The sequence below is a fragment of the Solenopsis invicta genome, chromosome 5 (genome assembly GCF_016802725.1).
Source record: "Solenopsis invicta isolate M01_SB chromosome 5, UNIL_Sinv_3.0, whole genome shotgun sequence".
In the NCBI taxonomy this organism is placed as follows: Eukaryota; Metazoa; Arthropoda; class Insecta; order Hymenoptera; family Formicidae; genus Solenopsis; species Solenopsis invicta.
Window position 1 is genome coordinate 22762100 of NC_052668.1, and position 25473 is coordinate 22787572.

At 41.3% G+C, this 25473-nt stretch overlaps 2 protein-coding genes across 7 annotated transcripts in view; one reads left to right on the plus strand and one right to left on the minus strand.

Annotated features, from left to right (window-relative positions):
* Positions 1–20764, plus strand: part of LOC105195185 (flocculation protein FLO11) — a 66942-nt gene extending 46178 nt beyond the window's left edge. For 5 of the 6 annotated variants that reach the window (XM_011160474.3, XM_026131049.2, XM_026131050.2 and 2 more), the window contains 3 exons: positions 16166–16226; positions 16964–18369; positions 18657–20764. In XM_011160474.3, the coding sequence (XP_011158776.2) occupies positions 16166–16226; positions 16964–18369; positions 18657–19088 (1899 nt within the window). In that variant the 3' untranslated portion in view covers positions 19089–20764. Of the gene's footprint in view, positions 1–3119; positions 4110–13339; positions 13840–14420; positions 14610–14736; positions 14905–16165; positions 16227–16963; positions 18370–18656 lie in introns of those variants that run through there. The other variant, XM_011160477.3, reaches the window with a different exon arrangement.
* Positions 20762–23910, minus strand: LOC105195184 (glucosidase 2 subunit beta). Its single transcript, XM_011160473.3, has 2 exons — positions 22719–23910; positions 20762–22648 (listed from the first exon to the last, which is right to left on the minus strand). The coding sequence occupies exons 1-2, from the start codon at positions 23893–23895 to the stop codon at positions 21990–21992; spliced, it is 1836 nt and encodes a 611-aa protein (XP_011158775.2). The 5' UTR covers positions 23896–23910; the 3' UTR covers positions 20762–21989.
* Between the last annotated feature and the right edge of the window lie 1563 nt (positions 23911–25473).

Here is a 25473-nt window from a genome sequence, read left to right on the forward strand (position 1 = left end):
TTGCACCGCAATTCCCGAGATCTGTATATTTTATAATATTTTACTTTTACAACGCCGGTTGACTCGTAACACTGCAATCTTTCGCGAGCGCACGCCATAAAGCGTGCCTCTATCGCGTATAAAAAGTTACCGAGCTGCTTCCAACGTGCATTTCGTTATCATTCGAATATCATTCATGCAAATTTCTTTTTTCTCGAGACGCGCCGCGGATTCCGGGAGACGTCGAGTGCGACGTTGAGTGCCGAAGTTCGTTGACTCGATGCGTGCGAGTTACCGATCCTCTTCTTCGAAGGAAGTCTCGAAGATAGCGTGTAAACAGACGACGAGACACTCGTTTAGAAATTTTTGTTCTCCCTTACACGTAACGTGTGAGCTGTACAGACGTAAATTTTGCAGACATAAATTCTCTTTGCAGACATAAATTCTCCTTTGAAATAAACAAATAAACATATAATGTTTCAGAGAAGATTATATCGTTGTAATAACATATGTATATTAATATGTACTGTATTGCTTTTCACATTTCCTTTTCGATGATTTATAGCTTCGGATTATTTATTAGTGATAATAAGAGTAAATATCTAAAATCTTTTTCTCTCTCTTTGCCAGCGAGTAGGATGTATTTAAGCTAACGAAGTCTTAACTAGACATGAACGCGCTGTCGCGCGACTCTAAATCCTCGCGGCAACGCTCGATTAGTGAAGGGTCGTTAATTGAATGCGATGAATCACTTCATCCAAGAGATTTGCAACTACGTGTCGCTTTACCTCGTTTCGCGAATGGAAACGTCGCGTCGCACGTGCGCGCAATATACGGGTCGTCATTTTTTTTCCCTACATCCGCCGTTCCATTCATATTACGGAAACAGTTTTCGGATAATCGACGGGAGATTTATAGAGGTCACTCGGCCTTTAATCGCGGCTTTTACGGCTTGACATTTCGCGACGCGAATCCAGCAGACTGTCTCGGTGTAAGCCAGTTTGATATTTACCTGGCATTTATTGCGCGATTTGCGATTTGCTTTCGTCGCGGTATGCCGGCAAGGCCGAGGAATCCTTACAAATCCTGACGGAGGACTTAAGCCGTATATAGAAGCAGTCAGTCGTCTCGCTTCTTTAAAATATTACTTTAACGCGACTGTACAAAGGTTGAAAAAAAAAAAAGATAATCGGACGAAATTGCTAACTACGCCAGAATAATTTGTAATTTAGTAAATCAGGTACCGCGTAATTTATTGATATTATCAGCTTTGGAAAAACAATAATTGAATGGAGAAAACGGGTTACGAACGAAAGACTTTGAATTATTAACGTTTTACTGCAAAGTAGCGGTGTAAGCATACACTCGGAGTAATTTATTCGTCGCGTATATTGTGGCAACTTTCCGCGTATATTAAGCACGCCTCATTACCATGCTTTGACATTACGAAATTTATTGCTATTTTGCGCGCGACAAAAAAAAAGATACGTTTATTTTCCGAGCTGATTCGTCTCACCTCCGACAGGCGCTCCGTTATCAGAGATCGAACTCGTTCCAGTAAACCCGATTTTAATAAATCTTTCGTCCCCTCCGGTCACGTTCGTTTCGCGACGAGGTAAAATGAAACATTGTTACCGTACGAAAGTACGGTGCTCGATGATCCGTGTTCACGCGACTGTAAATCGTACTGCGCCGCGACAATTGCGAAGCTATGAAAGGCTCTCGCGTTTTAATGTCGAGAAAGGGGCAGGAGCGGTCGTTGGTGAATGGTCGGTGGCGAAAAGAAAATGGACCGTTTCGCAGGATAGATATCGACTTGCAACATTAATTGCAACAAGAGTCGCGCGTCGTGTAAAACGATCGGCGATCCGTTTCGGTTACTCGATTGCTAATATTAGCACGCCGGAGGGCTTTAAATTTCGTTCGTGCGTAACAAACGGCGATACAAGCTTTTCTGATACGCGCGACACGAAAGTCGAACCGGTTCGAGCCGTTTGAAACGAAGAAAGAATCTGTTAACAAATCGCGAACCGTTCAGAAGCCGCCAACATCTAATGACCTAATCGATAACCATCAGATCTAATCGAATTACGTGCTATTGCGGTGCATATCTCGTGAAATTAAAATCGAAACAAAGCACATGAATCGTCGTGAGGTAACTCGAGCGCTTCCGAAGTTCCGCATTGTGTTGGTAGCAATTTTTCAGAGTGAGTTTGTTTTACTCTCTCCTCCGCCTGCCCTGTCGGACGGCGTTAGGCGAGAGATGACGAATGAAGAAGAGGAGCTCGGACAGAGAGCTTTCGTACTCCTGGCTACGGCCAACAGCTGGCAAGCAGGGAGATGGGTAGCACCGTTAGCGCGCGGCTCGTCCGATTCCTCGTAGATCAGCCTTCTCGATCGTACCTCGCCTCTCTTTATTTCTTGTCAGGGACCATTAAGTGCTCAGGGACGTACGGGATTCGACACTGTCCGTCGGAGAAATCACGTTGGCACATAAACCACTTGCTACCCGACCATTAATGACAGATTCTCGATTGAATATAGAGCTGATTTTTCCTTACGGAAGTTTTTACGTCGAAAATCAGACGTTTCGCAATTTTTTATACAAGTTAAAATTTTAAGATGCCGTAATAGAAATAATTCCTTGAAACGTTTGGATTTAAATTCTAAAAGTGAATGAGAACAATAAAACAATGCTAGTTATACTGTTAGGAAATTAATCTTCTTATAAATAAATCATTCTTATGTTTTATATAAATTTTAGAAATTTAGAAACGATTTTTATCAAATGTATAATATTATATACACGAAATTAAACGAAACTCGTCCGGATACAGAATATGAAGGTTTATTTCGTGCTACAAAATCATCAAATATTATAATTTTTTAAAGAAAACGCGATTGGATGAAAAAATTTTTACCAACGATGCATTTCCACAAGAAGTATACTTTTGATTTGTATAAAATAAACTCCCAATGTTTTATGTCCGGACAATTAATTCCGTTAATTGGATGTAACATTTATTTAATATTATTCCTCCATAATTTTACCATTTTTTATACACATTTTCAGATTTCAGAGTAAAACTGGATGATAGAAATGAAGTAAAATCCGTTGCAATTATATTTAAATACATCTTTCAATTTAATTTTGCAAATAACAGATCAGTGAATTTGTTCAGTTTACTTTCGATGGAAATGTATCACTGACAAGTGTTTTCATTTCCAATCAAGTTTTTCTTAAAAAGTTATAATATTCGATGAGTTTGTAGCATAAGATAAACTCTCAATATCCTATGTCCTGACAATTAATTTCGTAACTGTATAATTAGACTTCTTCTTCACTCAAAAATAGGAAATAGATTTTTTTAGATTGCAGAATGAAAACGCAGTTCCCATTTCTTTTAATCGTACATAATATTAAGATGTTAACTTGACAAATCTACTAAGAAATAAAATTTGTAGAACCTTTTTTACGATAAAACATTCTCAAGCTGCATTCTTAAAACAGGCACGAATCGAGCATGCGTCTCGTGCTTCAATTACCCTCGGAAAATTAAACCGTAAGAGAATTACAGCTTTATCGATCTTTCCCGGAGCGAAATTCGAAGCCGTTCGAGTCGAAAGCGTTGTGGCACGTAGCGTATACGTTCCTGAGGCTTCCACCACTTGGTCTAACCGGCACTTGCCACTTCTACTGCCGTCGAACTCCACTCGGGACGAGAAGCCGGGATCCGCGCGACTCAACTCGGCTCGGCACGGTTCAGTCAGTATCTCACCGCGACGCGTTTTCCGCGCGCGTGACACGAGCACGCCGGACTCGGAAAAGCACGTTTTACGTTATCCGTCACCTTCTGCCGAGTGAAGGGCTTCTCGTTACGCAAATCCCGATCGACCGAAGGTCGGCGGTGTCAGTCGTTCAGCTGGAACCGACGAGCGAAACCGTGCGCTCCGCTCTCTCGGTCGTGTCGTTTCTAATCGATAATCCTAGTTAATCGCATGTCGAGAGTGTTAGAAGAGAAAGAGCAGAGATGTTACCTGCCAGAAGGGCAGATGTGTTCGCTTTCGTCAAATCGCTGACACCGTGAGAAGCGAAAGGTGTCACCGGAAAGGGATTTTTTTACGCATTGGTATTTTACGCACGTAAAGCTAACTTGCAATCGTACGCGCGTTCAAACGCCCGCAGATAGTATCAGTTTTCTCCTATCGCCGAATTTTGCCACACTTTCCGCTAATTGAATCATCGAGTACGCTCGGTATCTTCCTTTTTATAAATCGATCCAGATAAGATAAATGCGAAAAACAATGCTTGTCCACTGTACGTCGAATTTTGAAATATGTTTATGTTGAAATTTCGTGTTTAAACATTTAATTGGAATTAACTTTACTTAAATGTTTGCTCGTGTTTGATCGATATTAATTTTCTATTAAAATACGTCGACATTTTCATTGTCAATTAGATGGCGCAATTATTATTCCATTTGTTATAATGCTGCAATTTATTAATTACCCCCGTTAGATTTGATACACAAATTGCAACTGGGATAGGCACTACGAACCATCCGGCGATCGTCTTAATAACGATCGCGCCGAACGAACACAAACGAACTCTCGTTGTCGTTACTAGCGAACGATGGAAATTAGCATGTACTCTCGTACTTCCTCTTTTCTCGCATCGCTTAGCGAACGCACTCATCGGAACAGACTCGCGTTCTCTTTTCTTTTTCTCGTTGGGATGACTTTTCGCGTGCTACGTCGAGATCGATATTCCAATCGCAGGGGCCAATTATTCCCCCGTTTCCTGCACCACCGTTTAACCGATCGTACGTACGTACACTAGGAAGGATATCTGGGATCTTATCGCGCCGTCTCTCGCACGGTCGATCGCGCGCAGCTACTCTCCTTATGCTCGCCTTGTGTCAAATTCAATAGTCGTAAGTCGGTCGGCGCATTCGATTCGCATCGCTCGCTGCATCGTGGAAACTGCGTCGTTGCACCTCGGTAACACGTTCAACGCGCGTTAAAAATATTTAATTACGAATGATTGGATTTAAGTATCGTTTAAACTGTCTTCCTGATTTGCAGTTGTATTTTCAACTGGAATGCACGCGGTACTTATCGAGATACCTAATTTTTAATCGGCGTATTCTGGATTTATATATTTAATATATCGTATATTAAATAATATATTACACTGAAAAAAAAAGTTTTTTTTATATTCAAGTAAATATTTTATCTTTATTTTCTTGATTTAAATAAATATTAGCTAGTATAAAATAATTTATTTTTAAATCTAGAAAATATATTTTTTTAATCATGAAAATGATGTTAAAATAAATATATTTACTATTTGAACAGAAATAATGTTTTTTTTAATGCATAGTTGAATAATTAATAAATATTTTACGTGTTCGCTTTACATATTTAATATTGAAAATCCATTATGACTATCGTATAATTTTTGCAAAGATTAGCGAAATATCTTCATACTGTTTTAACTCTTGCCATTCACGTGCGACCTACTTAATTTTATTAATTTATATTATAACAGTTTTATATGCCTTCCTTTTATAATTTCTTTATTTTGCAACGATATCGTCATTAGCTCCGTTTCGGTCGAGCAATTCCGCAATTTCTTATATTTCTGGGTCGAACCGCAGTATCATAAGTCTTCTCCATATTCGATAATACTCGTCTCTCTCTTTCTTTCGATGTGTTGCTGACTCAAATTGCAATACACGCACGTATGCAAATGCAAGATGCAACGTGTTTTCATCATCTTTCACTCGTCGACTCTATTCTGTACACTCGCATTTACAAACGCAACATTTCCAAAGTTTCACACTCGGTATCTCTTTTTAACGAGGATAATTGGATTAAAAGGAACAGATTTGCGCTGAATGTCTCATAATGTCTCTGTTGAATCATGTCAAATGTATTATTTTTTCTAAAATACGTCTTTAATAACAAATACGTGTATTTTGTATTTTTAGCGAATATATTGTTATTTTGCAAGCATTCACGGCGATATAATATATTTAAAAAGAATTTAACATCCAATCACATTACATGTTATTTAATATTAAATTGATTTTTTTTTTTATTAAATAGCAAAAATAAATTATGAGCTTTATTCGATGTTAAATCAAGCAAACCTGTAAGGGTTATAGTCTTCTTTTATTGATACTTGAGTAAGTCTTGTTATTTGACGAATTTTGTTACCATAATTAATTTAATTAATGATTGCACTTTTCAATTCGCGAATAATACGAATCGTTTAAGTATCCGATTAGATTAGACGGAATCCGCAAAACTTGACTCGGAATTAAGTCGCGCCTTATTAAGAAAGAAGGTATGAGTGTACCATTGATATCTTATCGCGTCACGCAGCCGCTCGCGAGTTTGCAATTAAAGGCGAAGGTGCTGACGGAATTATTGAATCGAGCCTGGAGATTTGGTCGGACATGTGCCGGTGAAACCTCTTCGAATTCACAACATTTACGATCGCGCCGTGCAACAACCTGCCGGCTTTATGCAGCGCTGTAAATGCAGCGCTGTTTAATTGCTGCATTGTTCATTCGTTGTATTAATCGCCAGCAGCCCGAGTTAAACGCCTCGTCCGTAATTTATATAACGAGCGGCGATCGCCGGTATCTCGCTCCGGCGATCTACCATTTACTTTCTTTATACATACATGCATACGCGTATCTCGCTTCAAGGGCAGACGCAGGTGCAAATGCAACAATGCAACTCTTCCCCCGAAATCGCTGTCCCGTAGAGTTTATCCATATCGAGGGCGAATCTTCCCACTTTCTCTAAATCGATAATGCGTCAGTGTTGTTTTTCAATATACTGATTATAGCATAGGGAAAAAAAAATCCGACGTTTTTGTAACACAGTTCTTTAAAAACAATTGATGAATTTATTTATATCTTCCGATACTTTTAGAAATCCAAGTGTAATGTGCCAATCGCGATAAAATGAATCTACAGCACTCTGATCTTCTTCGTGAATAGAACGTACAGAAATGTTAAAATGCATAATGAGCATATCGAGGTTCGCATAAATTAAAATCCGAGATTGCGACTTTTTTCCAAGCTATCGCGCGGTATCACAATATCTCGGATAATTTTCCCACGACCTCTCACAGTCCTTCGTGATGTCTCAGTTTCTTCTCTTCTTCGCGTTTAATTTCTCCAAATCATAGATGCGCGTTCCATCGTCGAGATTTCTTGCCGATGATGAAAAGTATCGGAAAGCTGAATCTCTCGAGTTCACTTTCCACTGTTCTCTCTCTTTTTTTCTGTCTCTTTCTCTCTGTCTCTCCACATTTCTCGATCTCAAATTATAATCGACTCGCAGAGTGCCGTCAAACAAATTGAAGTTTTTTTCTGCTTCCTGTTGTTATCTTGATCTCCGGTACGTGGCGAACGCACGCCGAGTCCGTCGCAAAAGTGCGGGAAATTCTGGCAAAATGTAAATTCTGCGGTGATGTTTCGTGTTGTTATCACGACGGTGCGATCTGCGAGAGTCAGTCACTTTCTTCCTGCGGATGCGTCTCGCGTGAAATGGCCTGTTGTTTATGCGCCGGAAAGGCTAACAAACCGACCGGACCGCGTGTAAATTAGGAACCCGTCGGGGGCCGGTCACGTTAATTCTAAAACGCGAGATTTTACCTCGTTCAACAATCTCATTCGCGATCTGATCTGCGAGAAACTTGAAATTTAATGCAATTTGAAATAATGCAGCCTATATACATAAAATGGAATTGCGTATAGCATATATTTTCATATAATCTTTCCTTTTTCGTTTAATAAAATATCATGCAGCATTGTACAAATTTAGTTGTACGATATATTTCTACAAGATTTCTCAAAAAGTTAAGAAAGGAAATTCATGTCTCCAAATGTAAGATATATATTTGTTTATTTCCAATCAACTCAGTAATGATATTGATAATATATCTGGCAATTTATTGATTTCTCCTGATTAGTACTCTAGATTGCACTGAAATTTTCAAGATTATATTGTTTACAAAGAGAAGTATTTTTCCCTTCAGAATAAGCTTCAATTAAGCTAAATATAGTAAGCATAATATGCGAATTACATTTCTCAAATATCTGAATGTATAATCGTGCAAATGACGTTTGGGTTTGATATGATTCAGTGAACGTGTTTTAGTCTGCATTTGCACGGCACATCAAAGGTATGCCATGATACGTTATCAGGGAGAGACTGATTTTGCAAATAGATATGTATACGTGACTTTGTTTCAATTAATTAAACCCATTTACTTGTGGCTTTAATTATTTTTAATATTTAATTATCGAAGAAGCCACTGGATTTTAACTAAATTAATTTTTTATACGGTGTAAAATTTTGAAGAAAGAAAGAAATTAATAGACATCATAAAGAGAAAAGATTTCGAGAAATATAGTTTTATTTTTTTTTTAATAATATCCAATTACCGTAATCTTGATAGTAATTAATTAATGAAAATTTTATCATTTTTATCGAAATGAAATCATTTATTCAATTAAAATAGTTTTATCGAAACAATCGTTCCGATACATTCTAAAAATAATTAATTAAGTTCCTAAGAAATTTCTCTCGATTTGAAAAAAGTGTTTCCTCTGATACGTTCTCGACCGTTCGATCGACAGATCGAAGCAAAAGGAGCGGAAGAATACGTTTCATGTTATAAAAAGCAGGTGGACTGTTAGATTTATTAATGTCGCATTAATCCTGGTCGTGATACGGCGATGGCGAAATGCATCGTGAGAACTAGGTGGACCTCAAACCGTATTCCGCGTGTCACTTATGAGCAAGTTCTCTTTCCTTCAAGAAACGAGTTCTCGGGACACGCTAGAAGCGTGACCGCGGTTGCAGCGTGGAAAGAGGAAAAGAAAATGCTCGTGTGTGGCGCGCAAGGATGTAATCGTCGTTTTATTGTACACATAGGAGTTGTAATCATTTTACTTCCGGACGCCTTTGCATTAACAAAAGTCACGAGGTCACCCACAACCTCCGGCAAAGCGGTGCAAACTTTGTTCCTCTCGCTGCATTTCAATTAACTTTTTATTTAATAGTGTATAATTTACAGAGATTTATATCCGACTCCCACATTCGTTTTGCATAACTTGCGTTCGAATACTGATTTATCATTCGCGACTGATGCTGAACTATAATAACTGTGATAATCGTACCTGCAGCAATTGCAAGCGAGATAATGGAGGAGAAATTACGATAGCAATTGTTGCAACTTTCATTCGCGTTTTTTTAAGCGTAACACTTCATACATACAGCTGAGATTCCTCTCAGTGGAGGTTTCAATCTAAAATCCAGGTTTCTGTCCACCTCTAACGCGCGTTCGTTTCGCGACCTTTCAAGCGCAATTGACCCGCATAGCTGTATTCCCGCCTCTATTTTATTCTCGTTCTCCCCCCCTCCCCCCTCTGTCTCTTCGATTCAGTCGGCTTTTACAATGCCGCGGAAACGCGAGCGCGGCTTTCGCGCGTGGCGTGCCAGATTTCCAACATCCTCCTCTCTTGTAACGCAAAATCGTGCGCGCGCACGCAGCTCGACGGATATGCACTTGGTGCATTGCTGTTCCGCGTGAATTACCGCCTATACAGAAATATAAGAGAAAAAAGAGGAGCGGAGAAGGAAACTATACGAAAAATCGAGCTAAAGAAATCTCCCGCGATGCTTATCTTCCGCGCGATTCCGTTGATCGGTTTGCGTGGAAACGCAACGATAAATAACGAAGGCGGCTTGGTAGCGCTGGGTGGTTCCTTGTTCCGCCCGTTTTATTTCATCCGTCCAAATAAATAATATCCGAATGATATATATATATATCTCGTTCCAGCGGCGCGACTTTCACGCGGTTGTTGTTGAAAGAGGAATTCAGTATCGCACAATCGTGATGATGAGATCTCTCGCGATTCCCCCGGCGGACTCGTGTGTGGCGCGCAATTATTTCTAACGATGCAAACGACGAGAGTGCATTTCTCTCGGGTGTGAATATATTTTTATCACGTTTCTGCAACTAATACATTTTTTACGGAACGAGATTAATAATGCATTTTATTCCGAGGCGCGGCTTCGCATCCGTCAGGTGCGCTCGCAATTGCCAGGCGCTCTGCTGCATCCGCAAATTACAAACGCGATTGCACGCGGGAGAAACCGAGTCGTACGGAGAGTCCGACGTGGAAGTAGAGGTCTCGATCAAGTCGGTGAACGAGAGAAAAAGTTACGGAGTCACCGGAGCGTAAAGCAGCCTCCTCGTCTTCCATCCTTTAATTGCCGAACCGCCTCTCTTTGAACGTAAAAATTAACTTCTTTGTGGATCTTTAACGCTCACTCGCGATCACTCGAGAAAGTTCTTAAGGATTTTGTATTTCTTCGAAAAAAACAAATTTATTTATTTATTTATTTATTTATTTTTGTAATCGACGTTGGCACAGTGAAATTATTTTCGTAATACTTCTCGGTATTTAAATACGAAGGAACGACGTATATTTTAACGAAGCGAAGTTATTCGAGCGTTTTGAGATATTTCTACGTGAAACGCGAGAATTACACGGATTAAGCTTATAACAACTCGTGACAAAAGCCAGATAATCCTAAAGATCGAGACGCAGCCTCTTTTAACGCTTCCAGCGATAAAACGGCGAAACTATTTCTATCCGGTCGGCGAGGAGGTAACGCAAATTCGAAAACGACGCTCCCCCGTGTCGGAAACGTATTCGCTTGAAGAATTAACAAATGCTGGAATTACGCAATTGCCGTAATTATCGATTGCGACACGTAAAAGGTTCTGCCTTGTTTAGCCCGTTTCCTTGGAGTTATCGACTCTACTTTCTCTCGACTGCGTAAAAAATTATTGTATTCCGCAATATCCGTTAGTTATGACACGTGCAGGCGCGTTGCTTACGTGCATTTACGCTTGGAGCGTAAAACGTTTATTGATGGATAGGTACGATCAAGTTTACGGAATATCATAGCGCGGATAATGGAGAATCGCGTACGATCTCTGTTGCTCCGTTCGCGTGTACGTGCGCGCGCGCGTATGTACGTCCGTGTGCGCCATTCATCACGTATCTTATAATTACGATCCGAGACGTCAGATTGCTTCATTAAGTTAGCGTCTGCGTCGATCCGTGAAAAGTTACTGGATTAAATCGGATTCCTCCGCACATGAAAATTTCGCAGAGGCGCGCGCGCAGCACGTTGGTTACGTGCCGTATAAGTTTTTCCAATTTAAAGAATCTCTCATTCCTTATTATTAACGCAAGAGGATCGTCTTGCTCGTTTGTACAGTAAAATGGAGCGATTGTGTCGGGCTTTGAAGAATCACTTAATTCGTAGGAGATAACGAGCCGTAGAAGCGGATTTTAATTAAGCGCGAGAGTACACGGCTTCAAGAGCTGGGCTCCGTCCCCGGAGTGAAATCCGACGAGTTACGCCGAGGTCGAGGTGGTATTTTGATTCCCCATTGTGTCACGTAGCGCGATGTTATAACAAATGTGAACGCACGGCGCGTTTAGCGATTGCGAGAGAGGAATCACGGTGGTGTTGTGCAAATAACGTGGGCGATTTACGTAGGTCGATCCCTCGATCCGAAACGGCGCGCTGTCTATCTCCTGGTACGAGCCTCTCGACCGGCGCGGCGAGGAATGAAGAAATCGAAATTCGAGTTTTTCCCACGGCGCTCGCTTTCTCGTTGCAAAATCGAAAACGCCACGCGCGCGCGATTTGTCTCTAAGAGAAGGAGGAGGTGAAGAAGAAGAAGAGAGAATCGCGACGTATTTAAAAGAAACGGTCGATCGACTTCTTAATCGATTACGCGAATTGGAAAGCGCGTCTTGAAGTTAATTAGCGGCACTGTAACGTTTCACGGAGTCGACAGTTAACGCGGGGTGAAAAAAAAAGGAGAGAAAGACGAGTTATTTATAGAATTTTTGAGGTCAGCGCGACAAAATGCGCGATCTCGAGATCGGCTTGCTATTTGATTTACGATCGCAAAGATAGGAAGTCGGAGGAGACGGTGCGCGCGCGCGCGCGCGCGCTCGCGAGAGAGAGATGATCGCGTGGGAAGCGATCAGAATCGCGGTGGATCCTTATAGGTCGGGGAAACGAGGACGACGTTGTGCTGGCCTGTGTGTGGTTGCTGCTGTGGCTTCGCCCGTGTGAAGTTCTGTGAAAGGGTGCGCGCTAATTGCGAAAACCAGGTAGCCCGGCCGGCGCTCGCCAGTTGGTGGTACATTCGTTAGCGCGAGGCCGTAATTATTCGCTCTCGGTTGGATGCCCGAATCAACCTGCGTCTTGGCGCGCACGGTAGAAAATCTCATTGACGCTCAAATGGAAAACCTAATGGAGATAGCGAATAAATCTCTGTTGCATAGGCTCATTCCGGCAATCGGGGAGCCGGCGCGGCGGCGTGACGTTTGTGCATTCCTCCGAAGACACGCGTGGAAAATTGAATTCTTACGCGTCCGTGCGGAAAGTTAATCGAGATGACGAATGAAGTCGCAGGAGCCGCGAATTCGGTATGAATCCGTGGGAATTAGGAAGCATGAGCGGTGACCTCGTTGAATTCTTCCTTCAAGATGAAGCGTGGAAAGTCCTACTGAATCTATGCTTGAATGTAGAATTAATCGAATTAGGCACGTAGGAGACCCCGTCGATCTTAATCGAAAAACGTGAACTCGCGTATAAATTTAAAGCGCATCTATTCTTGCGATAGTTGAAAACATCATTTGCCTTTGGCACGCGTAAAGATTCTTTACTAAAGAATTTAATCATCGCGCGATAGAATGATTAATTGATGAATTATGAATTATAATGAAACATGAAGTTGCACAATCGATATAAATTTACAATAATTAGAAGAATATAATGTCGTGGAAAATTTAATCAATATCTGAATAGAAAACCGGTTGGATCAATTGCGATTTAATCTTATGGAGAATTATGATTGCGTTCGATCGAAAAATTAGTTATTACGTTGAGCAAAATGTTATTGATTTGACTAAATTTTTTAACTTGATTGAATTTTTTTAGTTCAACTATTTATATATTTAACTTAACTATATATACATATTTAATTTAAATACGTAAATTCTGAACTGAAGAAATTCAATCAAGTTGAAAAATTTATTCGAGTTAACAACTTTTTTTCTCAGTGTATGAATTGAAAAGTTGGAAGTACGAGTTTGACGTAAATTCAGGCAGTTGTAAAACCGTGGCGACACGAGAGAAATTTTTAATTGACACTCTAATAGTCGACGTAGATTTACGGCGATTAGGAGAAACCTTGGTACTCCTCTGTTTTGACGAAACGCGCATGCTTCCGCAGCCGGTAGCTGCGTATGAATCGCAGGACGGGCCTACCAGGTGCGCCTACGTGAGCAGAACCGCGATCATCCGGTTACGCGTCTCGCCGTCATGATGGTGGTGTCACATCGCGAGTCCAACATTTCATCGAATATACGGGCGATAATCGAGCAGCTGAACCTGAACCCGGTGGAAAGGCGACGGCTGATCGACAAGACCAGACAAAGCAGCAACGCGCGATGCAAGAGCTTCCCAGAAGGGATAGTAGAATCGCAAGCGCCGAAGATCAGCATCGGTGTTTACGGTTGTAAGGACCGGGACGCCGACTACGAGATACCGAGCCCGATCAGCAAGACCGCGATCGCGGCGCGGAAGATCGAGATCGAACGGTCGAGATCGAAGGCGGAGACGCGACAGAGATTTTCCACGCAGAAGAAGGAAGTGCACATCGCGTGCCAGGAGAGGAAAGAAGCGCCTGCTGTGCCGGTGAAGAGAGAATCGCGGACGGAACACGCGAACGAGGTAAACCGACGATATCGATCGCGATCGTGCGGTGAGGATTTGCTTACTGGGTGCTCGTTGCCTCGGCCGAGAAATCATTATCATTTACTGCTAATCGTAATTTAATCTCAATTTAATATTCGAAAGAGAGAGAGGAGCAATAATCTATTTGTTTATTTAGCTACGACAGGATACTTCAATAATAGATCAATAATAGCTTGATATGTAGAAATCAATAATAGATTGATACTTATGTACGATAAACCTACATCTATTTATATATCTATATTTATATCTATATCTACATCTCCGCATCTGAAATATGTACATTAATCAGAAGCATTTTGTACTTGAAGTATCACATTAGTCATCTTAGACATAGTTTGTCTCTGTCAATATTGTATATCGTATCGTACGGAGAAACAAGCAAGTTGACGCTATAACGTAGACACGTCGTTTCGATTTTCGATTGCAAAATATTTTAAACCCAACGGAGTCCCATTAATCGAATCCTCACGCGCGAACGGAGCGAGAACAAATTGATCGATCGCACGAAAACGCGGGTAGAACAGTACTTAATCCGAGCTGTGTGGAAACCCAAGGGCAAGTTTGAGTGCCAGCCGATAGTGTCGATCGGATGCTTCGCCAAGGATACGTTCTTTAACAAGGATGAGAGCCGAGCGAGATCGACGGCGGCGGTGCCTGTACCGACGAAGATTCCACCAAAAGGTCAATCACGGATGGCGATGAAGGGGGAGCACGTTGCTCGAATCGACGTCGGCACGATCGAGGTAATCGGTCGTATGATAAATAGGCGGGATCTCTAGTTTCGCGATTGCGTTTTAACGCCCCGGCGTAACTTATTACGCGGCTAATAAACGGATAATCATGTAATCGGTCTGTGTCCGGCTCTGTAAGGACAAGGTCGCGGACGCATCGGCGGTGTCGATCAGGCCATTGTACAAGATCGAGGATCGTCTCAGACCGAGGCAGTCAGATACGGCGACGAGTGTCAGGATCCATTTACCTGCGCGGGAACCAACGACGATCGCGAGGGAACAGTCTCGCGCCGAGGATGCGGTCGAGGTAATCGATCGATCGTTAGCGACTACCTTTTTAAATGGTGAATGTTAGATTCGTAAAAAAAAAAAATTGAACGTTAAACGTTTATTTGTCGATTTAATTTGATGCTGATTTATATTGTATTTTTTATAGAAAGATAAGTGTAAGTTTCCTCGAAATGCTATTTAATAGAGAAAAGTAGAATTCTTATTAATTTAATAGTTAGTATTAAGAGCGACAGATATCTTACGCACATTTTATACATAATAATATATAAAATTGTTGTTAATGTACTTTACATGGTGATTTTAATATAAATTGGTTAATTTATATGAAAATTATTCGAGATAATACAGATGATTTGCATGCTCTCTCTGATAAAGGATTGTGTCGTATTTCGGGATGTTACATCGAGTTTCGTGTTCGGCATACAAATGACTTTAACGGTCGAGGATTGGCCACGTTCGCTGCCTCATTCGTGCCTTATTATCGTCATCTCTCGTGCAACCTACACCCACGTGACGATCGAAGGATCGCGTGAACCGCGCGATCATCGGCGCAATTATGCATCGGTTAGAGAGACGAACGATCCGAGCTCATCCGTATCGTCCTTTCTCCTTGCCCTCGCTCCTCGTCCTTCTCTTTGCAGCGCGTGTGTACGACAGCTCTCCTTCTCTTTCGGAAAATGACTTCGGCACCGAAAGCAGGCGGCGACGCACCTGCGACCGGTTTCCAAAGCCGATCGCGGTTAAGTGGCCGCACCGAACACTCGGCGACTCGCCTCGCACGGTGGTCAATACCGTTAGAGACCGACCAGGCGACGTGCTCGCTCTACCTGGTTTGCCTGTCGAGGAATTATCGGCGCCGGTAACGGCGCCGAGAATCACGTTATGTCGCACAAAGCCTCTCCTCACGTTCAGGCAAATCAATTAACAAATCGATAATGATCGGGATAAAGACTTTCTAGATTTCAATCTATCAGAGATGTATATGTATGTTTAAACTTGCCAGGGGACATTTTTGGCACACGCGATTCTTCGAGTGCCTCTCAAATTAATTTGATTGATAACGAACAAAGAAATACTCGTTATAATTTGTAAAACATGTTTTCTTAGAGCGAAGACTCCAAGAATAGCAGATCTACAAAAATTTAAATTTTTTTACGAACTTTCGACAATCACACAAAACGAGAAATCGCGAAATAAGATTTGTTGGCAGTTTGTGGCATAAGATTAATTAGAATTTAATTAAATATTAAAAGTAACTTTGATTTTTTTTTATACAGATTACGAGATCGACGAAAGACTCTATTGATCGAATCGTTCCGGTGGCCAAGGAAGATTTACGTAAGTCTCACAGAATGTTACAATTTTATTGCTTCTTAACACAGATTATTCAGATTATCACGATTTATTACGCTATCCACTCAGCTATCTAGTTACAATCCAAGAGAACGTTAGACTGAAAAGACTAAAGTTTGAAATTAGCTAAAAAATATTTTATACGAATGCTGTCGTTGAACTCAAATTAATAACACGTGTAATTGTCCAATTACACGAGTTATTAATTTGAGTGTTATTTTAAAAAATACGAGTAATTTATAATCATTTATCTTTTATTATGCACTGAGAAACAATTGTTAACTAAATTTTTTAGCTCAAGTATATTTATATATTTAACTTAAATTAACTTAGCATTAAATTTTTGTGTGCATTTCAAACAAGTAAAAAGGTTTTCTGTAGTTATTTCGAATTTATAATATCGATATTCCACCACTTTAAGTATTTAAGTATTTTTACTTCAAGTATTTAAGTATTTGAATTAAATATGTGAATTTCTGAACTGAATAAATTTAATCAAATTGAAAAATTTACTCAGGTTAACAACTTTTTTTTTCAGTGTATAATCTTCAATTTGTATGCCTTAAAAATACATTTAGTGTTAATAATTATTAACGTTACTGATGTAAGTTATATAAATTATATATTTTAATTATACATTTTGTATTATACTCATTACTTACATTATCATAGTTTGCGTAATGATAATCTCAGTAAATGCAATTTTTTTTCCCACTTAACAGCGCAGCTAGAAAGCGCGAGTTTGAACCACACAGCGGCGCATCACCGGATCTCCGTGCGTCCGAAGAACCGACGACCACCGCGTCGAACGACACCGACCACGACATCATCCAATGGTGCCTCGCCCAGTTCCCCATCGATACCACCGACTATCGCTGAGGACACTCTGGATAGTCTGGAACTGCAGGAGCAACAGCCTCAATCGACCAGCAGCGCACCGTCACCGACGGAACCGCCTAAAGCCATTACCGTAACCAGGAAATCATCGAGCCGGCTGTCCCGCAACTCCGACATCTTCGAAGAGTTAGAGTCGAGGCTGCCGCGTAAGCCGAGCGCGACGTCGTTGTCGCCAGATAGTCTGGATGCTACAACAGCGTCGCGAAGCAGCGCCGAGATGACCATTGCTACTGAGGAACAACAAGCGGAAGTCAGATGGATACCAGTCGTTAGGAAACCATCTAACCGGATATCCAAGGGTTCCGATGTGTTTGAGGAGCTGGAAGCGAAACTGCCGCGCAGGAGATCTTCGTCGAATAGGTTGTCCAAATCGCCTGACAGCCTGGATTCATCCCCCGGCTGGTTTTCTAAATCCACCGAGGAGGGCTTTGATAAACTGGTAGAATACGAGGAGACCGTGAAACCGGTGGCTTCGGTCAGGAGACAATTGCTGAATCCGATCTCGAAGTCTACTGATCGCGTTTCCAAGTCGTCGGATAGTTTGGAAGCGATCGAGCCGCTGGCCAGTGACGATTCGATGGACCGGCGACGAAGTAGCTTTGACTTCCGAGCGCACAGAAGTTCAAAGGCGATGTCCAAGTCATCGGAAAGCTTCGATCTGCTGGAGCAGAGCGGCTGCGTTAGCGAAGAGAGCGGTCAAGAGTTGCAAAAGAGAAGCAGCATATCCGATATCAATTTATCGCGCGGAAGAAGACTGTCGAAGAGCATTTCCAAGTCGTCTGAAAGTTTCGAGAGAATCGATATGAATGACATGAAGGATGATGTCGAGGCAGATATGATACTGGATGATGACACATCGAAGATGAGTGGTAGACGGTCAAACAAGAGAATGTCCTCGGAAAGTTCGGATAATTTAGACGTAGAGGACAGGTTGGAGAACAGGAGGGTTAGAAGAACGCCTAAAAGAATACCAAGTACCAGTATAGTAGACGTAGCAGTTTCTGGAGATGATCAAGAGGGAGAGAAACGACCGACTCCTACCAGGAAGCCATCGAGACTCCAGAAATCCTCTGAAAGTTCCGAATTAGGTAGTACGGACACTCTCGATTCGGAGAGGAGAAATAAGTCGTCAGAGAGTACCGAGACACTGGATAGTCTGGAGAAAGATTTGGAGCAGGACAGGAAAGAAGAAGAAATCACGGACAGCGTGATAGATAGACGTGAAAAAAATGTAAGAGAACAGACAAAAAAATGAAGACTATATAAATTGAGATCTTTTTATATTTTTTTCTTATTTAAAGACAAATTCAGTTAAATGAAATTATTTTGGTTTAATTAAATTTGCTCAGAATTAACTTATTTTTTTATTAGGCTTCAAGCTAATAATAAAAATTTGCTACAAGTGTTAGAAAGAACTATGTGTAAGTTAAGTAGCTTTTTTAGTTGCATTTTCTAAATATTTTTTAATTATAGGTGTTTTCTCAATGATAAATAAATTAATCTCTAATAATCTTTCAGGATTCTTGGTCCAGTAGAAACGTACCGGCGACTGATTCCGAAACGTCGATAGGAGACGATACTGAAGACTCCAAGTCGCTCATTTCCGCCGACAATAAATATTATTGGCGCCAGTCTTCTGAGCCGGCATCTAAGGAAAACTTGGGTATCCAACAGTTGTTGGCTATCACAATAATGACCAGGGTGGCCGACAACGGAAATAATCAACGCGGCTCCGTTATTTATCCGAAGAAGAAGCCAATGAGCACGTCGCAGCCGTCATCGCCGGTGGCCAAGCAGGAAGACACGAAAATGCTCTTCGACAATCTGCTAGTGAGCAATAAGAACGACGAGGACCTGCAAAACATGCTCAACGGAAACATATCGGAAGTGTCCACTGACACCAAAAGCTTTAAGGAGAAATTGATCATGTTTGAGAAACTTGGAAAATGAACGCGCGGAATCGTTCCTTCATGATTCTTTTTTTTTCGGTTAGCGGATTCGTTTCGTTAGCGACCGATGTTTAATGCAGGAAGAAAAAGCACGAGAAACGTGAAAAAGATAAACGATCTCGTTTAGCGTTTGGTAAATTCCGCATGTCGTAGACTAGTATTCTTGCTATTGAAGCTATTGGAATCGCGAACAAAGTAAAAACAAAGGAAATCAAAAATTATATTTTATTTTTCATAAAGAACTTCGTTTGATTATCTACAGAGCTCGAATCGAAATAATAAAAAATCGACTTTCAACGAGTTATTATATAAATATAAACAAAAGTAAATCAGAAAATATTATTTTAAATAAGGATTTGTATCTAGAAAAGGTAAAAATTTTTGAAATATTGAAATGTATTTAGATTATTTCTAAATAACTTACTCGCATATTTATATATTAATTAATCAAAATATAATCACTACGGCGCGATATCTTTAACTTTAAAAATTGAAAGAAACTTTCAGTTCACGTTGATAATAGCCGGCTGTGTTTCGTCGTCGATGCATTTATTGGGAAAAACGGGCTTATCCGACAGTATTTTTCAATTCTCGCGTTCGTGTTTTTTTTCTTACACGACTTACTGAAAACTCCGACACTTGAGATTATACCTGATCACATATGATGTTCATCATCGCAGAAACGCATTTGCGAATGCCCGTACATTCTCTCGTAGAGAGCTTTATTTCACTCGCAGAGATAGTTGTACAGTAGTTTAGCAGAGATGTGATCCTTTCGGCGTGAAGCATTTATAAATACCGTGTATTATCCCGTGTAAATACGAAAATAGAAAAGTTAGGCGTTATCACTTTAATGATTTTGAAGAAAAAAAATATATATTATATATGTAAATGTGTTTGTCACACACACCATAGTATTAACATTGATAAATGTAGAAGAGACACGAGAGATAAGCTATATGACGGTCTAAGAAATGTTACGTGTGCAATTGTATATTTTCGATGCCCTCAAAGAAAAACTCTGTTTATTCTATGTAAGAAATCTCCCACACGAATTATTCATAGGCCTACATGTAGAATGTGTAATTCGAATTACACTAAAACGGGCCTACAATTCCTTAACGAAATGTATCACTAAGTGATATTAATATTTTGTCTCGATTTAATTAAATACCTATAGGAGATATTAAAAGGAGTATAAAGAGGAAAATTGTGAAATTGTCGATAGTCAGCGATAGCATGCGATCACTCCGTTTTTCTTGCTGACCCAGGAGGCGTAAGAAAAGGCTGTTTAGAGCATATCGTCTTATACTCGTCGAATTTCGCCAGGGAAAAATGATTTTTTGTAGCCTTTCAAGTGCCTTACCGAATTAATCAAGAAACTGAATCTATATACGTCGATTATAGGAGACGCGGAAATGTTATATCAATTTTCTCCCCATTTTTAGTTATTCAGATGATGAACGTACGTTTCGGATCCCGAAAGATGCAAAGATCGTCTCTTAGAGTAAAATAGAGAAAACTGGATTTAACCATCACGTCACTGTGTGTAATATTATGTAATAATATACAGAATATAACAAGAGAAATTTGACACACAGACATACATACTCGCGCGCATTTACACTGAACAGATTTTCTTTCCATTGATGTAAATAAAGCTGCCATCACAAATTACGATTCGACAACAAAATTCCTTTCTCTCTTTATTATATGCACATCCCACATATCACGCCGTCGCCGCGCGCGTGGCGCGTCCTTAAAAAAATACAAAATCACCAACTTGAGTGTATAATGCAGAATATTAGGACTTAGTCTGGCTAATCGAATCCCGGAAAAGTATTTTCTTTTCCCTTATATGTACTACAGTGATACATAGTACGCTTCATTCAGATTTTTTACGTCAACCACGACGAGATCACATAGAAACGCTTCGTGTACAAAAAGAGGAATGTAACAGCGATTTTTTTAACAGGTTGGCAATGAATTAACGCGTAACAATGGTCTCTTTGCAGTTTCACAAAATGGGACAAGATTCAGGATAATTACTCTTCGGACTTTATCACTAGTGAACTTCATTCAATACTACGTAAAGACTTCTCAGATGCAAGGACGAATTATCGATCGCGATCGTAATCGTTGTAATTTGCGTAGTGGCACATTTTAGCGGGAATCTTAATACATTTATATCATACATCTTTATCATGCATTTATCATTCTTGTTTCAAATTACTAAACTTATTGAACTTTATATATCCAGTTTAAATGGAACGTATCCACGTATCGCATTATTATTAGATTAATCAAGAAACTCTATTCGCTCTCTTTTTTCTCTTATTAATATATATCGCAGACCGATGATATGCGAATTAGTCTGTAGAAATTAGTAAAGTATGTAGCATATCAATGAGATACAACGATTTCGAACCACGATTTGTTAACGTGAGAGCAATCGTTTTTTCGGCGGAACTGACACATGACTAGGCTCTGTTGATAACATATTTTATCCATAATAACGATCTTATTTTGTCTTTGAGAGTACAAAGTTGATACATAAAGATACGGCGAGCGATAGCGTCTAGCCCGTCTAGGAACCTCTGCGAGTCTCCATCGCCTAAGTGCTTACGGTAATAACGGCTAGCTACTCCAAAAACAGAAAAAAAAGAACAAAACGATATCCCAGCTTAAGGACAGAAATAAAGATTGCTAGCTACGTTACTAATCGCGATTACGTTGGAAATACTTGCGAAAAATGTTTTTTTTTTTTACTTTAATGTTATTTTTCATATCGATCCTTGCAACTCGATGCTCGGCCTTCGCAGCCGAAAGAGCGTAAGTGCTTGACATTCACATTGCGTGTGCGACCAATCGCGCTTTTATTTTACTAATGGATCAAGTGAGTTTACAGTTCATCATGCCTGTCGGTCTCTGTCACACTGGGGTTACAGAGCGCCGGCGTGGAGAACTCCATGGCGTACTCGCAGCGACTAGGTTCCGTCACCGATAAAAGCTTGTTCTCTATTCCACATGATAGGGTAACAATTGTGGAACGCGCTGGGCCGTTCCAGCAAGTGAGGCCGCGATCGTACTTCATCTTAGTGTATTTGGCACCGGGCGGTCCGACCCATTCGCTCCAGTGGCCTAGATTGACGCTGCTACCACCGGATTTGGACCTCTGGGTCGCCATAGCATATAGACACAGTTTGTAAATGTACTCCAAGTCCGTGTACTCGAAGCATTCGCCATCGAGCGAAACGAACACTTCTTCAGGTCCGTAATCACGGTCCATCTTCTCCTCCAGCTGTCTGATCTCTGACTGTAATTCGCTGATAGCCTTCTCCGCCTCTTGGAAACGCTCTCGAGCATTAGTAGCCTCATCAACAAGCGCTTGTGTCTCCTCGTCATATTGAATTTCTGGTTCCGATGGTTCCTTTTCGTGTTCCTCTTCAGGAACCTCCTCTTCCTCTCCATCAATTACTTCTCCTTCTTTCTCATGGTCCAAGTCTTCAGCAGGCTCCTGCTCGTCGACCTCTTCCTTATCCGTTGCTGCTTTGAACATACCTGCAATTACATCATAAAATTGATAGTTTACAGAATATAGAAAAAAAAAGATAAGTTTTCAGTTATCTACCTTGTTCCAACATCAAGAAAGGCTTGATGTTTGCCCACGCGATATCTACGAACTCTTGCCAAGAGATCTCCTTTTTATCACCAAGGAAATATAGTGCCTCTTCCTCTGACACAACACCGTCTCTATTCTTGTCAAACGTTACCCTGGTTTGTAGCTCTGCTATCGTTATCGTATCGCTGGAATCTGAATCTAATAACTTGAAATAATCTTCTGCTTCGTTAACTCTAGAGTCCTCTTCATCCTCTCCAACAGTCTCCTCAGTTGTCGATTGCTCTGTTTCGATAGGCTTGTACTTCTCCAATGCCAGACTCTCCAGCTCTTCTGCCTGTTTCTTTATAATCTCCTTTTCCTTTTTGATCAACTCTGCCTCTGTATAGTCTGTTCTCAGCTTGGCCAGACGCGATTGATGCTCCGTCTTGATGGTCTTACCTCTGGCCACCAACTCCAGACGCAGCTTGTTACCTTCCCGCGCCAATTGCTCCGCCTTCTGCTGTTCCAAACGAGCCTCCCGTCCCAGCTCGTTACAATTATTGATGCATTCTACCCTGGTCGCGTACTCGTCGCTCGTGTCGCAACAGTCGCACACGCCATCGTTTACCCAGGACGACGGTATGTAGGCAGGTTTATGCCCGGTGTTCTCGCAGTAAAAGAAACCGTTAGCGCACGCAGCCGTCCCGGGCTCGTCGCTACCATCTCCGCAGTCGCAGTAATCGTCATTCACCCCGGTAAACGGTATCAATCGGCTGCCGTCCAGGCACTCGAAGTCGCGATCTGGCCGGTACAACGGGTTCTTCGCCACCGGTATACCACGTATCTGCAGCACTCCCGAGCCGGCTACGTGGCCCGGCGTGTACGTGGCCAGGAGCAGGCTCACCGACGCCGTAAACGCTAGGAGCCGCGACGCCCGATGACCGTCCATCCTCTGGCTCGCGGATTGCAAGTCTCTTGTCGGAATATCGGTATTTGAATCGGCTTGCTTGTTGGAACTACGGCTGTCTTTTGAGGTTCGAGTACGGACGCGACACGACACACCACACACGGCGCCACGCTTCTTCCCCGTAAGTTCGGCTGATAACACGGTTGGCGCTACCGTCCGGTCGACGTCTTTCACTGGACGGTTCGTCCGGTTCGTTTGCACCTTCTGCGTTTGAAGCGCGACACGTGTACGTATGTACATACATTCACGTCGGAGGGAAAAGGAAAGGGAACGCGAGGTGTAGAAAAAGGAGAAAACGTACGTCGTACGGTCGGCCGTAACGAGATCTCGCTCGTTTCGCTGGCCGCAGCCTCGAAAAATCCGAGAAAAGTTATCAGGGGAGTACGCCGCGCGAGGAAGTGCTCGCGAGTCGGATCTCGATTCGAATTCCGCGCCCTTCTTTATACCGTGGATTCTTCTAGGGCTGTGTTCAGATTCTCCACCCGGGTGCACCCAGATGTCGTTTTATCTTTGTTATTTGCCAAATGTTAAACAGAGATAGAATGATGGCTGGTTGCACCCAGGTGAGAAATCTGAATACAGCCTAGAAAGATCGGTCGGTCAGTCGGTCGGGGAGACTGTTGTCTTTTTCTAAGAAAATCAGAGTTTATAAAAGAGCACGGAGAGCCCGCCGAAGTCGCGCCTGGTCGCGCCTGGTCGCGCCTGGTCGCGCCTGGTCGCGCTTTGTAAGATTCGCTGGTTGGTCGCGTTCTTAGAACGTATAATGCATTCTTGCGTAGCAAATCCACGCTCCGACGCGTCCGGAAGTCAACATTTTTGGGATCTCTGCACTTTCCTTTTTCCGAGCGTTTGCTCATTAAATTATTAGCAAAAATTAAAGCCGTTCATTCGAGAGAAATGTTTGTCAAGTAATCGGCAATAATTTTATCATTATTTTATCAGCAAATTAACATAATTCCTCTGTCTAATAATGTATGTCTCTCTCTTATATATTAATATATTTCTTATATTAATGAAGATTTATATTTCTCTTGATTTATTAACACATTACATGTAATATCTGTACCTACTAATTAATAAAATAGTTAATGCAAATCTTCAAGTATTTATCAAACGCAAATTCAAAATAAAAGATAATCCGGCCGCTTCTTGTTGCGCAATACAAGAATTTGAGGAAGCGGAACGTCGGGATGATGCCAGGAGCGCATGTCTCGAAAAGAAGTAAAGCGAACTGAAGTGAGTCGCCAATTCGCCAATTTCGAGAGCGCACAATTTCACTCTATGCGCTGCGCGCGGTTTCCGGGATAAGTGGAGCATGAAAAAATTAAGATTTCGAATTTCAGGAGTAGTTCCTCAGTTTTAAACCTTCAGAGATCCTAAAATCAAGAATGCCTTTAAAATTCTGATCTTTTTAAACAATATTTTAATTACGATCAGGTAACATTTGATATACCGTTAACTTTATCGTTAACAATTTCATTTTTAAAATTGTTATTTGTGATTTATATTTTACAGAATTTACATTATTTTCTGATTCGCACGTATATGATGGTATCTTTTTATCGTCAAGTATTAATTAGTTGGAATATTTATTTAACTCGATGTTTCTTTGTTTTCTTTTGTGCATCGTGACGCGATCGTACTGTCCGTTGCGATAACGTCGGCGTCGGGTGAGCTCGAAAGTGCTTTCTCATGGAGCATGACGCACTCTCGCGCGTTATGACGTGATTTAGGGACACCAGGTGAGATGAGCCCGTCGATGTGCGGCATCGAGGCACCTCCGCTTAACGTGGAGATTCAACATGGCACTTGCTCTTT

Bases quoted from the DNA above. Each gene is read 5' to 3' on its own strand.
- LOC105195184 (XM_011160473.3), bottom strand. From the start codon at position 23,895: ATGTACATACGTACACGTGTCGCGCTTCAAACGCAGAAGGTGCAAACG. The intron at 22,649-22,718 runs GTAGATAACTGA...ATGTAATTGCAG, and splicing joins TTTCTTGATGTTGGAACAAG to GTATGTTCAAAGCAGCAACG.